The 14,038-nt window shown below is 37.7% G+C and overlaps 3 protein-coding genes across 3 annotated transcripts; 1 reads left to right on the top strand and 2 right to left on the bottom strand.

Moving 5' to 3' along the window:
- The first annotated feature begins 251 nt into the window (after positions 1 to 251).
- Positions 252 to 6,111, top strand: LOC136415471 (bifunctional sulfatase/alpha-L-rhamnosidase-like). The gene is made up of 3 exons (XM_066400054.1): positions 252 to 352; positions 406 to 2,824; positions 4,713 to 6,111. The coding sequence occupies exons 2-3, from the start codon at positions 635 to 637 to the stop codon at positions 4,812 to 4,814; spliced, it is 2,292 nt and encodes a 763-aa protein (XP_066256151.1). The 5' UTR covers positions 252 to 352; positions 406 to 634; the 3' UTR covers positions 4,815 to 6,111.
- Positions 6,112 to 11,232: 5,121 nt separating this feature from the next.
- Positions 11,233 to 11,796, bottom strand: LOC136415573 (uncharacterized). The gene has a single exon (XM_066400210.1). It carries the CDS (start codon positions 11,794 to 11,796, stop codon positions 11,233 to 11,235), a length of 564 nt encoding a protein of 187 aa, XP_066256307.1.
- A 1,496-nt stretch (positions 11,797 to 13,292) lies between these two features.
- Positions 13,293 to 13,810, bottom strand: LOC136415572 (uncharacterized). Its single transcript, XM_066400209.1, has 2 exons — positions 13,806 to 13,810; positions 13,293 to 13,740 (listed from the first exon to the last, which is right to left on the bottom strand). Exons 1-2 carry the CDS (start codon positions 13,808 to 13,810, stop codon positions 13,293 to 13,295), a joined length of 453 nt encoding a protein of 150 aa, XP_066256306.1.
- Positions 13,811 to 14,038: the final 228 nt, after the last annotated feature.

Genomic DNA, 14,038 nt, shown 5'->3' with positions numbered 1-14,038 from the left:
CGCAGTGCACTGTCACTGTCATTATTAGACGGGTGACACTGCACCGCACTGCTGGCTCCGCCACAACGTGTTCTAACGAACACTCACTCAATTTGCCACCGTGAAAGCTTGCCGGGCAGCGATAAGTGCAATTTTTTGAGGTTAGAATCCTCTGAATCAACTGTGGAGAAAAAACACCATGTCCGAAACAATCTTTTCTACCCGTTTAGTTCCAGTATACTCCTCTGCGCCCGACAATCTAATGGTTAATCTTTTATTTGAACCTTTTGGCGTGTCTCCTTCTGCGCTACGGTTTAGCTGGCTGGTTCCGGCTCTGGGAAATCAGCCATTGCAAACCGCTTGGCGAATTCAAGTAAGTAAATTGAGCAATGATTTCGATAACAGCTCATCCATAATATGGGACAGTGAGGAAGTAGAGTCAACGTCGTCTGTGGCAGTACCTTACGCCGGTGAACCGTTAGATTCCGATGCTACCTATTTCTGGCGGGTGAAAAGCTGGGTATCTGGCAATGAATCCAGCTGGTCACAGCCGCAAAAATTTATCACCGCGGCTGCCGATACAGACTGGAAGGCCAAAGCGATCTGGGTGGAGGGTTCTTCCGGCAATTCCGCAACCGTAGATCCTTATAATTGGATGCTGACCCGAAAAGAGTTTTCAGCTAGCACTGGCTTACTTGCTAGCGCTTGGATTCGCATTACTGCGCAGTCTCCGGAGGCTGCACGTCAGTACGTTTACAAGTTATGGCTAAATAACAATTTCATTGGACTGGGACCGGTGCGTGGCCAGAATACTAGCAAAGAGGAAGCACATTATCATATTTATGATATCAGCGATCAGTTGCAGGAAGGGGACAATGTCGTTGCAGTCCTGGCTTATGCTAATGACAACCATGCTTTCATGCTGGATTTGGTTGTTCAGAATACTGACGGCACAAAAAGCGTCTTGTGCAGCAGCAGCGTCGACTGGAAGGCGCGTTCCGCTGGAGCATGGTTGCCAGATAAGGGTTTTTTGAATACTACATACTACAAATCACCTTATGAATATATTGACGCGCGTAATGAACCCTTGGGGTGGCTGACATCAGGGTTTGATGATTCACAGTGGAATAATGCTGTGTTGACGGCAGCCGTCAGTAATCTGAAACCAGCGCTGTCTGGCAGGATGATATTATGCAAACAGAGTACTATCAGCATCACCTCGTTGGGAACCAATCACTGGCTGTTGGATGTAGGGAAAGAAGTAGTGGGAGGAATTTTCATTAACGTAACGGGCAGCACTGGCATCACATTGGAGATCAGGCTGGGTGAGGAGAAAAATAGCGATGGTGGCGCTCGTTATCAACTACGTAGCGGTTTAACCTACCGTGAAATCTGGACGCTAAGGGACGGTGAGCAGTTGCTTCAACACTGGGGATATAGGGCCTTTCGTTGGGTTGAAATCATCGCTAGCGGTGAGGTAGATATCACTAAAGCCGTTAATATCATGGTGTTAAAGATGCCCTGGGACGACGAGCAATCATCATTTTCATCTTCCACTCAAGCGTTGAATGATGTTTATAATTTCTGCCGGTATACAATAGAAGGAACGCGATTGGATCTCTATCAGGATACTCCAACCAGGGAAAGAGGCCCATATGAAGGAGACGCGGTTATTAACCAGCTTTCCGAATACTACACGCAACGCTCATGGGCTCTGGCGCGCTATTCTACAGGCTACTTTATCCACTGCCGCACCTGGCCTGCCGAATATTACCTTATGGCCCCCATTCTTGCCTGGCAAGATTACCTACATACAGGCGACATCTTTCTGTTGGCGGAGGAATACGATGATTTAAAAAATCATACTTTCGATACTTACCTCAACAGCAATGGTGTTGTTGAAAAGGACATCGGAGAATCGAGCGTTACAAACGGTGATTTGGTGGACTGGCCCACTAGTAACCGCGATGACTACGATTTACAAAGAATAAATACTGTCATCAACGCCTGGCAATATGCCTGCTACCATGCGTTGGCCGAAATTAGCGCGGTACTTAATTATACATCGGAGAGTACGAACTGGGCAAATAAAGCCACTACATTGAGAAATTATTTCAACACAAATTTTATCGGTGAAAATCACCTGTTTTTTGATGGCTACAACACCAACACACAGGCAATTTCTGACCATCAGTCACAACATGCTACGGCGTTTTCACTGGCACTGGGTCTGGTTAAAGATAGCACTCGAGAAGTCTGTGGGGAGGCTCTTGCAAACGATATATCTTTGCGTGGTGTACGCACCAGTGTTTATGGAGCACAATTCTTGCTGGAAGCCCTGATGAATTCCGGGCAGGCTGGCACAGCCATTAATTTCCTAACCGATACTACCTTGTATTCGTGGCGCAACATGATTGACATCTGGGGGGCGACAATGGTGATGGAGGCCTGGGACCCTTCAATGAAAAGCAATACGACCTTTTCCCATTCCTGGGGGACAGCGCCAGCAAACATCATTCCACGCTTTATTGCGGGCGTTCAGGTCACAAAACCGGGCGCAGAGGAGATCACTATTTTTCCTAATCCGGGTACTCTGAATGATTTTATTGCCAGAGTTCCTATCATCAGGGGCATTGTTGAGGTTAAATTCAATCGGAATGCGAGTGAAATTTTGCTCTTAACGCTTCCCCCCAATGTTAAGGGGAAACTGATTCTCGATTTGACACAATTACCGGAGATCAACAAAAACACAGTATCGGTGTTCGATGGTAACGGCAATACTATAGCAGCGATAATCAGTGGCGACCGGCTTATTGTCGAGGAAGTTCAGCCAATATCATTAAAAGTAGTTAATTAGTAATGAATTTTACTATTGATGTTATTGCTAAAATAAAAGAGACCAGTAAATTGCATGAAAAAGGGACCAGTAAATTGCATGAAAGAGGGACCAGTAAATTGCATGAAAGGGACCAGTAAATTGCATGAAAAAGGGAACAGTAAATTGCATGAAAAAAGGACCAGTAAATTGCATGGAAAAGGGACCAGTAAATTGCATGAAAGAGGGACCAGTAAATTGCATGAAAAAGGAACCAGTAAATTGCATGAAAAAAGGACCAGTAAATTGCATGAAAAAGGGACCAGAGAAGTTGGAGTGACCTAATAGGCTTGATACTAAAGATCGTGCAAGGATCGGTAAAGTTGAAGAGTTTAGATAGGAAAATCTTTTATATTTTCTTCATATATTTTTTGAGCTTCTGATAACAATAATTTTAAATAAATCTCTAGAGACTTGCGGGTTTCATAACCAGAGTATGGTTAAATAAGTGCGTCGTCTACTTCTCTTTTTTTAAGCCAAGTAAACAAAAAATGACGTAATTTCTGTGGAGAAATGTTATGTTGTATACCTGCCAAATTACTATATTTTTCTAATATCCTTCTAATTCCTCCTTCAGAATATAGTTTCTTCCAACTTGACTCAAATAGGCAGGAAGTCTTATTCTCTGCGGTGCTGGTGATATACATCGCCAATGTTTCCCGAAAACTTTTTGGAAACGGTACTATTCTGTCTTTTTTTTGCTTTTCCAGCAATGATTCTAATTTGACATCTATTCAAGTCAACATCAGGCTTTTTTAGCCTAACCAGCTCACTTACTCTTATACCTGTATATATTAATACTTTGATAATTATAATGTTTTGTATATTTTTACTTTTCGATATTACATCACTTCTGTATTTCGTCTTCAGTTGGAACATAAGGTAATTTTTTAGGTTGGGCAGTAACAGCTACTTCTAATTCGTGCCTTAAATACATAAATACAGTACGTAAGTAACCATAATCCGGTGACTCAGATCTTAGGTATTTAGCTAATTATAGAGCTTTTTTTCTTGGTGGGTTTTTTTAATTCATATTGATGCTATCTCTTGTGTAACAAGAGTTTGATCAACGTTAATTGCTAAGCGCTTATTTAGATCTAAACTAAAAGTTCCATATGGATTAATATGTTCACTAATTAAAGGAGAAATCGCTCTTTTGTTCTCATTACTCATCCTTTACTACCCAAGATGATTCAACTAATATCTGTTGTAACATTAAAGTATTGATGTAGACCATTGATGGCTGTAATAAATGCAAACATAAAGTTGATAATTTCAGCTTTAATGGGTTGTTACTACAAAATACTCCTGTCTTCCCATAAAATATAAAGTCATTAACACCATTCCAACGTTCTACCACATTTAAGGCACTATGTATTTTTTGTCTTAGTTTTAGAGAATTAAAATAATTACATAGAAAAATAGTTTTTACCGCTCTTCCTAACTCTCTAATAGCTTGGTATGCTTCATGTTGTACATTGCTCTTAGTAAATTTTCTGAGTAAGCCTTCAGTATCGGCTGTCCCTAATTTCAATGAGAGCATGCTGTATAATATAATTATAATGTCTTTTGATTAGATCCCAATCAATAGGACGTATCAATATATCCTCTATCTGATTAAAATCTTTTTGATCCTCTTTACCAGTATAATACAACCTTTGTTTATGAATATTTTTAAATCTTGGCATTAAAGCAAAGGAAAATAGGTAGGAAAATGCAAAGCCTATTTCAGTTGCACCATGTGTATCTACATAATTCTTGTCTATATTTGCATTTGTTGCATGCTTTAATATACCTTCTAACATTGAAGCTACTTCTGAAGAATGACAGCTTTTCATTTGAGAATAAATACATACAGATGCAGTATCAACGTGCCAGTATATCCCAGCCAGCCTTTACTATGGTAGCGAGGATGCCAACTACTCTTCAAATTCTGGTCAGAAGCTTTAAAATGTTTTGAATCTGAAGCAACAGATGTATTGTCTCCCCATAGAGATATAAATCTAATCTTTAGTAAACTATTCACTATTTTACGAATAGCTGCTTGTAAATTTTCTTGATCAAAATATCTAAGCTTTATATATTGTAAATCTTGGTAACTAATCTCTCCATTACTTATACTTTTAAGACCGGTATTTGTACCATATCCTAAGATAGCTAAAAGTAGTCTCTTACGAATAGTTTCTTTATCTAATACTGTTTTAGGACCACTTGCAACAAAATCATCTCTAAAATTAACGAACAAATCTACTTCTTTTAAAACATCAAGTAAACTAGCTGAAGGCCAACGCTTAAAAACTTCTTCTTTTATTAATTCTAATTATTTTGAAGGATCTTACTCTTTTATTTTAGCAACTCTTATATGTCTTTGGCTTTTTGAGAATATGTACAGATTGATTTTGTGGAATAGTACTATTTAATTTGGATAATGATTTTAATTTTTCTTTTAGTGTTTTAATAAAAGTATGGGCATCTTGTGGTTGGTTCAGAATATTAAAATACTTTTTTTTATTTTGATCAAAATCCTGAGGTAGATCCTCTTCTGTGTTACGATACTTATATCCACCTTTTACCCAAACCTCTTTACTCCTTAGTTTATTTCTTAACTTACTTAATACACATAACTCTAATTCTATTATTTTTATCAAATATTTTGTACCATTTGCTCTATCTTCATTATTTGAGTGCTATAATAATAGCACTTATTATCTATGTTATCTTTAATTAAGTTAAAAATATTTGTAATCTTACTATTACTTGCAGAATCAAATTCTAGAACTTCTATTATTGGAACAATAATTTTCCTATAATAACGAGCAAAAGATTGTCTGGTACTATAATATAATAAATCACTAAACTTATTAGCCCGCTTCCTAGTTGATAATTGTTGCTGAACGTCTAATAATTGTTTGTTTGAAAGTTTGGGATATATAGCTTTATTAATCAAATCCTCTTCATTATCTAAGATGGTATCTACCAAAATCTTTAATACTCGTATGTTGTCATAATTTTTTCTAATTTCTTTCAACTTAGCAAACTTAGCTTTAAATTTGTTTTCTCCAGAAATAACAAATTTTTTGAGTTGTATCGAGAAGAATTTCCACAAGAGGGTCATTAATATCAGTTTTTCTCATGAAACAGAAAATAGTCAGTTGAGCATATTTGCTAGCATCTGGCCTCTCTTTTATGGTACTCGGATATTTATTAACAATATTTCTATAATGGCGTTTTAAATGTTTAGTTGTTAAAGTTGTTACAATGTCTGGATATCTTAACAACTTTAAAAATCTTAATTTTTCAGTTTCTGATTTTATACTTTCTATTGTTGTACCCCTTACCCAAAACACAAGATGATTCATCTTAGACATACCATCTGTAATAATTAAAAGCTCATTAAATAAACTTTTGTTTTAACATCCAAACCATCAACTATACTTTGGAATAAATCTTTTTCGTATTGATATACAGTTAGGTGCAGAACTGAGTCAATACTTATAAAATTCGTATTAATGGTGGCATAAACAAAATATCTAACAAGTATTCAAAGGAAGGCTTTTATTTTCAAAAAGTACATTAACATTAACATTAAAACCATACAAAACATTTGCCGAAAATAAATGGGGTACATCAAATAATCCTAAATAACATTGGTTCAGTTTTGCTCCACTAATATTAACATTGAACACTTTGGTCGACATTGACACTAATATTTGGTCCAGAGACCTTTAGCTTTTTTAACAGCTAGTAGACGTCTTGGCATGCTTTTTGTTAGTGTTTCACAGAAATCAGGTGGAATTTGGTCCCATACTTCTTCTATTCTCTCCCATAAAACTTTAAGTGAAGATGGTGGCGAATCGTAGTCGTCGACCAGATGATATTTCACGTAAGCCCATAGATTCTCAATGGGATTTAGGTCGGGACTTTGTGCCGGCCACTGCAAAACCTGAAATTTTTGGGTACCCAACCATTCCTTCACAGATTTTGCGGTATGCTTGGGGTCGTTGTCTTGTTGGAAAATTACTTTGCTAGTGGGATAAGGCATATTATTAACAGTATCTATTAGGTGATCATTTAAAATGGCTTTATAGATGTGCTGGTTCATTATCCCATCTATTTTCTTCAATGGGCTAACCCCATATCCCGACATACAGCCCCAAGCTTTAATATTTCCTCCCCCATGTTTCACCGTCAGAATGAAATCTTTTAGTTTCATGGATTCTCCCTCTCGTTTCCAGCTCCAATGTCGACCATCTGTTGCATATCTGTTAACTTTAGTTTCATCAGACCAAATAACCTTCATCCAATCCTTCTCGGTCCATGCCTCATATCTTTTTACAAAATCTAGTCGTGCCCTAATATTCTTCTTAGAAAGTAGGGGTTTCTTCTTCTTCTCCACAGCAACAAGTTTGGATTGATGTAAAGCTCGTTGGACTGTCCATTTGCTCACCGATTTCCCAGTATCCCCTCGCAGCAACACGGCTGCTTTGGAGGCCGAAGAGGCTTCACCACTGCCCAAATATCTAATTACTCTTCTAGTATCTTGCACAGACATCTTTTTTGGTTGGCCACCTTTATTTATTTTTAAGGAAATTTTGCACTTATTTTTTACCCTTTGTACTGTGGATTGACTTATATTTAATTGAAATGCGATTTCCCGTGTGGATCTTCCATCAATCAGTGATTTTTCAATTAATTTTCTTTGAAACTTTGAAATCGGCTTCATTGTTTAAAGATTTTGAATTATGATGTTTATTAACGGAGGATATGCGATTAAATGGTTCGTACTCGTCTATATTAGCTGCACACTGCATTTTATGGCGAGTTTCTACTTGTTTGTCGACTAGTTTCTCGATCGTATCGTTTTTATTCATGGCTGGAATTTGACGGTGCAAAACTGAACCAATGTTATTTAGGATTATTTGATGTACCCCATTTATTTTCGGCAAATGTTTTGTATGGTTTTAATGTTAATGTTAATGTACTTTTTGAAAATAAAAGCCTTCCTTTGAATACTTGTTAGATATTTTGTTTATGCCACCATTAATACGAATTTTATAAGTATTGACTCAGTTCTGCACCTAACTGTATAGTGCTTTTTATGATTCTGCTTACACCAGACCCACTAATAGAAGAAATATCACGTAAACGAATGAAGAAATGTTATTAAAAAGAGTAAGGAGCAAAGTAGGTAATAGTGATATATATCAACGTAGCCGTCGTGAAGTTTATATGGAGAATAACCAAGAACAATAATTATTTTCTTATAAAAATAATGATCATGCTCACCCTGTGTCTTCCAGTGCATCTAGATTAGAATTTTGGCCAATGAAATTAGTTAGAAATATACAGGGTGTTAGTGAAATAACTTTCGTAAATTTAACCAGTGATTAAGAACATCATTTTGAACAAAAAAGTTCCTTACAACAGGGGTCGAAAACCTAATAGTTTTTTCAAAAAAAAATGTCAAAGTTGGTAACCGAAAAGCTATAATAAGGTTTAAAATTTGAATAAAATGTGGAAAAATGTACTTGACACATTTTGGTTGTTTGACGCGTAACAAAAAAACTTAAAATAATTCAACAATAACATTGCTAAAAGCAATTGAAAACTTAATTAATAACTTAAGCGGTAAAAAAAAACGTAAGTGGCAACGCCGCACTGAATGTTACCGAGGAAGAGAAGTTTATTTTCGTCAGGGTTGTTTTTTATGGCCCTTATGAGGGTCGCTCACCCACGTTGCGGGTGAAGTGATAAGGCATTGGAATGCGCAGTAAACAGATTGACTTAGTACCTCAATAGTACATGATTTATGTAACCATCTGCATTATGCTGTGGTCATCTGCACTTTATCCTATTTTATGTGACATATGATCCTGGGCAAACATGCCTGGCGCCATGGACATGTGGAGCCCATTAGTGACCATCAAGAAGAGACAAAAGACAAAAACCTCCCTTATTTTTCAAATTTGTCATGGACTGTATGTCCTTCCATACTTTTAATATTTTAGTGTGATTTCGGTCTCGCTGAATGCATCTTCTGTCGGTACACGCAACAAATTATCCGCAAAGTTAATTTGGGCGAGCTTTAAGTGATTTTATCCCTACTTATTAATAGTACCTACGTGACAATGTATTCTGTACGCGAGTATCATGACATGCTTTTGATCTATGTAGAGGAATTACAAAATTCTGAAGAAGTTCGGCGCATTTACTACGGTAATCCTTATCCAGAAAGAAAACTTCCAGCTCGACAAACATTATGCGAGTTTCTCAAAATCTTCTGGATACAGGGAGTATTGTTTCTTTATATCAAGAACACGAGGTCGACAGAGAAAAGTTGGTTCTGAAGCCGAAAAACAAATTTTAAATCTTGTTCAAGAGTTCAATAAGGAGTACCCGGAGTAGAGCATGCATGGACTCAAATGGTGAACATTTAGAACATGTAATGTACCAAAAACATTAAATTTGTGTTTTTGAATGTGATGTGAGTGGTGTAAAATGTGTAATGTGTCATGTTAAGCTAATTAAAGATGATAACAATAATTTCAAGGTAAATGGCTTTTCAAAATAATAAAATAAGAATCATACAATTTTTAAATTCCATGAATTTAGGACATTTTATTAGTTATGTACTGTAAAATCTATCAGACCCAAAAAAAACGTGTAAAAAGCAAACCCACTTCATGCGGCTACTTAGGTAGGTGTGAAAATGAAATAAATACTAGGCGACGTTGCCAATTTTTAGAAAATGTTTTTTTGATTTTCCAGGGAAATGGTTGTATTTACGACACCTGTTGTAAGGAACTTTTTTGTTCAAAATTATGTTCTTAATCACTGGTTAAACCACATGGCCAAATCGGACCACAAATTTCCGAGCGCGGAGCGTGCAAACTTTTGATAATTAGCCGGTTAATTTTACGTATGTGTTCTTCTATCTCTGGAAATCATCAAAATAGTCTCACGACTGATCCCACCGTTGGATAGAGCTTGTCTAGAGAAACATTTTAAGTGGTCACTCAGCCGAATCGGACCAGAAATTTCCGAGAGCCGAGCGTGCAAACTATTGATAATTACCCGGTTTATTTGACGTTTGTGGATTTTTTTCTCAGGAATTCATCAAAATAGTCCCACGACTGATCCCACCTTTGGATAGAGCTTGTCTAGAGGAACATTTTGAGTGGTCACTTGGCCGAATCGGACCAGAAATTTCCGAGCGCAGAGCGTGCAAACTTTTAATATTTACCCGGTTTATTTGACGTATGTCTACTTCTATCTCTGGAATTCATCAAAATAGTCCCACGACTGATCCCACCGATTGATAGAGCTAGTCTAGAGGAACATTTTGAGTGGTCACACGGCCGAATCGGACCAGAAATTTCCGAGCGCAGAGCGTGAAAACTATTGATATTTACCCGGTTTATTTGACGTATGTGTTTAATCCGGCTCGAAGGACCAAAAATGTTTAATCCGTTTCGAAGGACCAAAAATGTATAATCCGGCTCGAAGGACCAAAAATGTATAATCCGTCTCGAAGGACCAAACTGTTTATTCGTGAATCGTGGTACCAAGATGTTGATTAGACGTGGCCTAATTCTTGATACGTCTAGTAAGCAATGGACTGGATGCTTGCGAAGGACCACCCTGAGTTCGCGGTCTCAGAGACACCGTGTTCGTGCAAATGAAGAAAACAAAAACCCTTTTTAACGGTAACGAAGGTTTATTGTTCACCAACAATTTCGAGTAATTTAACAAAGAAATAACAACTTTTCGTGACAAGTTAACTAGTGTACTAATTAACCGTGTATAGGAACCGTGAGTAAAGTAATCGCGTACGAGTAACGTGCAAAGTACGGAGTTAAGAGTCGACGGAGACGCACAAGAAGAGAGCGAATTTTCTTCTTGCAAAATCTTAAATACTAAAATTAATGGTAAGCGTACATAGGCGTACCAGAAACTAAGAGGTCATCATCGGCACTTCTTCTATGTTTGTCCTTGTGACTTGCCTAACTTTAACAATATAATTGCGTTTTAATGAAGGGCGTTTATGACCAGCATCGAGAACGTGTCTAAATTCTAGTACGCACAAAAGGTCGGCGAGGAGTTTTATTACATAGGTAGTCTAAGATCAAACGAAATGCGAATCAACATCTGGTCATACGGGCAAAGTGGCAATAGAAACGAGTAATGTCCATAGGCGTAGCACACGGGTTCCTTACATACTAGTCACAGATTTAATACTAGGCTTATGAAGAATACAACTTATCGAACTAATAGATTAACATTAAACTAATTAATTATCGGATATTTTGTCCTCTACACAAGCCCTAACATGCCGGCCCCGTTAAAAGGTCGTTACCTTTTAAATTATTTACAAAGAGTTATTCATTATTCATGGGCAATGGGCATATTTTTGACAATGATCTTCGCGATATAGTTCCATTGGGTAAGCGCACTGACACTACACGTATCACATGATCCTTTCCTTCGTGGAGTTCGACAACTCGAGCTAAAATCCAACGCAGTGGGGCAGTATTGTGTTCCACCAGTAAAACTAATGCTCCAATATCTATGGTTTTATCTACAGTTTTCTTCCATTTGCATCGAGTTTGCAAATTTGTCAAATAATCCCTGGACCAACTATTCCAAAAATGCTGTTGGAGTTGTTGTAGTCGTTCGTAATGAGATAAGCGAGAGATAACGGCGTTCTGGTAGTCGGGTTGTGGTAAACTTGCCAACGAGTCACCAATAAGGAAATGCGCGGGGGTTAAGGGTGCATAGTCGTTTATGTCGTTTGAGATTGGCATTAGTGGTCGCGAGTTGAGACAAGCTTCGATTTTTACTAATAGGGTGTACATCTCTTCGTATGTTAGAGATGATTCACCTAAGACGCGGCGAAGATGAAACTTAGTCGATTTCACCGCCGCCTCCCACAATCCTCCCATATGGGCACTACGCGCGGGTATGAAATGCCACTTTATCAAATGATTGGCTAAAAATGTAGTTGTGGCGTTAATGTGTGATTCATCATTTATTAGGTTATAGAGTTCGATAAAATAATTATTGGCCCCTACAAAGTTAGAACCATTGTCTGAATGTATGTTTGTTGGTTTTCCTCGTCTGGAACAGAACCTTTCCAATGCATTCAAAAAGCTATTAGTCGAAAGATCTTTAACCAGTTCGATATGTACTGCACGCGTGGCGAAACAAACAAAAATGCATATGTAAGTTTTTACGGATTTGGCTCTACGCAGCGTACCCTCCTTTATGAATATAGGCCCTGCATAATCGATTCCACAATTTGAAAAAGGTCGTGAAGGCGTTACCCTTGCGGCCGGAAGGGAACCCATTAAAAATTTCGAAGGTTTCGGTTTTACTCTAAAACATCTTATGCATCGACTAAGGTTACGTTTAACTGCATTTTTTCCGTTTATTATCCAAAATCTGAGGCGAATTATCGAAAGCAAGTTTTGAACTCCCGCGTAGAGATGTTTCATATGCTCATTCTGTATTATTAAGTCAGTGAATTTATGTTTATACGGTAATATAATAGGGTGTTGTTGTTCGAAATTAAATTGTGAATTTATTAAACGTCCCCCGACTCGAAGTATCCCTTCTGAATCGAGAAATGGGTTTAGATTCAAAATTTTACTATCGCTTGGGAGTTTTTTACTTTTGGATAAGTCGGAAATTTCTTTTTCGAAGCTATTCCGTTGAACCAATTTTACTAATATAAGCAGTGACTCGTTCAATTCTTCAACTGTCAAGGCTGTTGACTTATTCATCACTTTGCGGCATCGATTTTTAAGTCTGCATATGTAACCTACCACTCTGTGCAGTTTGAAGAAGGTAGAAAATCTATCAAAAATGTTAAGTTCGTAGTTGTCGCTATTTATACTCGTTGTTTTACATACTGTGGTATAATTATTTTTTAATTCGGGCACGACATCGACGGGAACCTCATGGCTATCTAAGTTCGCTTCCGTCCTTAATATGTTTTTCCTTAAAAATTCGGGACCGTGAAACCAAAGATCACATCCCAGCAATTCCCTTGGGCTCTGTGAGATTATGGGGTATAGAAATAAAAGAATCTAAGACAGATCGTTTCTGTTAGAACTCTAATTTCTTTATTACAGTCAGAAGGCACGTGTTAACGGTCAAAAGATCTGTAACGAACTAACTACTAAAAGCTCACACTTTTACCACCCATCAGTATTAAAAGGGTTAAACCCTGCAACCATTCTCTTGATTTATTGTCCTGGTCATCTGGTCTTTACATGGGTGAAAATACTAACTTCAAGAAACAAAAGACCCAAAAAACCCATACTTTCTTCTTTCTTCTGTTTTAAGAAAAGGAGTCATAAATTGAACAAACTTGACTCTTACAGACAATAAATTTGAGAACATAAAGACTATTGAATTTTGGACGTGAACACTTGTATCAGAAATCCAACAGGCTCAATCCTCTCGATATTGCATCTGCAGGGTTGGCCTTGCTTGGCACGTGAGCCCACTCCGTTATCTTAGTCAATTCATTAATTTTTGCCACTCGATTGGCAACAAAGGTCTTAAGGTGAGCAGGATCAATTTTCAACCATGCCAAAACAATACTAGAATCCGTGAAGTATCGTAAGTCTGATATTTGTATGTCTAAAATTTGTCTTACCGTATTCATTAGTTTGGCCAAAAGGTGGGCCGCTAGAAGCTCAAGTCGAGGCAAGGTCAGTTTTTTAGCTGGAGCTACCCTTGATTTTCCTGTCAACAGTCGTAATTCGTGACTACCTGACTCATCCTCCGAGGCCACGTAAATACAGGCTCCGTAAGCCTTTTCGGAGCTATCAGAAAATCCGTACAATCTTATACGATTCGTCTTTGTTGGAATTATAAGCCTATCGATCTTGTATTCATTGAGACACTCCAGTTCATTCGAGAATTCCTCCCAAATCTGTCTTACGTCATTCGGGACTACTTGATCCCAACCGATATGTAATTTCCATAGAGCTTGAATGATTTACTTGGCCCTAGTTAATGCGGGACCGATGAACCCAAGCGGGTCAAAGATCTGCGAAATTTTCGAAAGAATAGTCCTTTTGGTAACACGGGATGGCTCGTATTTAATATTTACTGAGTACTTCAGAGTATCTTGTTTAGGATCCCAGCTGATTCCAAGAGTTTTTAGATGTTTAT

The sequence above is a fragment of the Euwallacea similis genome, chromosome 20 (genome assembly GCF_039881205.1).
Source record: "Euwallacea similis isolate ESF13 chromosome 20, ESF131.1, whole genome shotgun sequence".
NCBI lineage: Eukaryota > Metazoa > Arthropoda > Insecta > Coleoptera > Curculionidae > Euwallacea > Euwallacea similis.
Note: the sequence above shows the minus strand (reverse complement) of the source record. Positions and strands in the feature narration are given on the sequence as shown.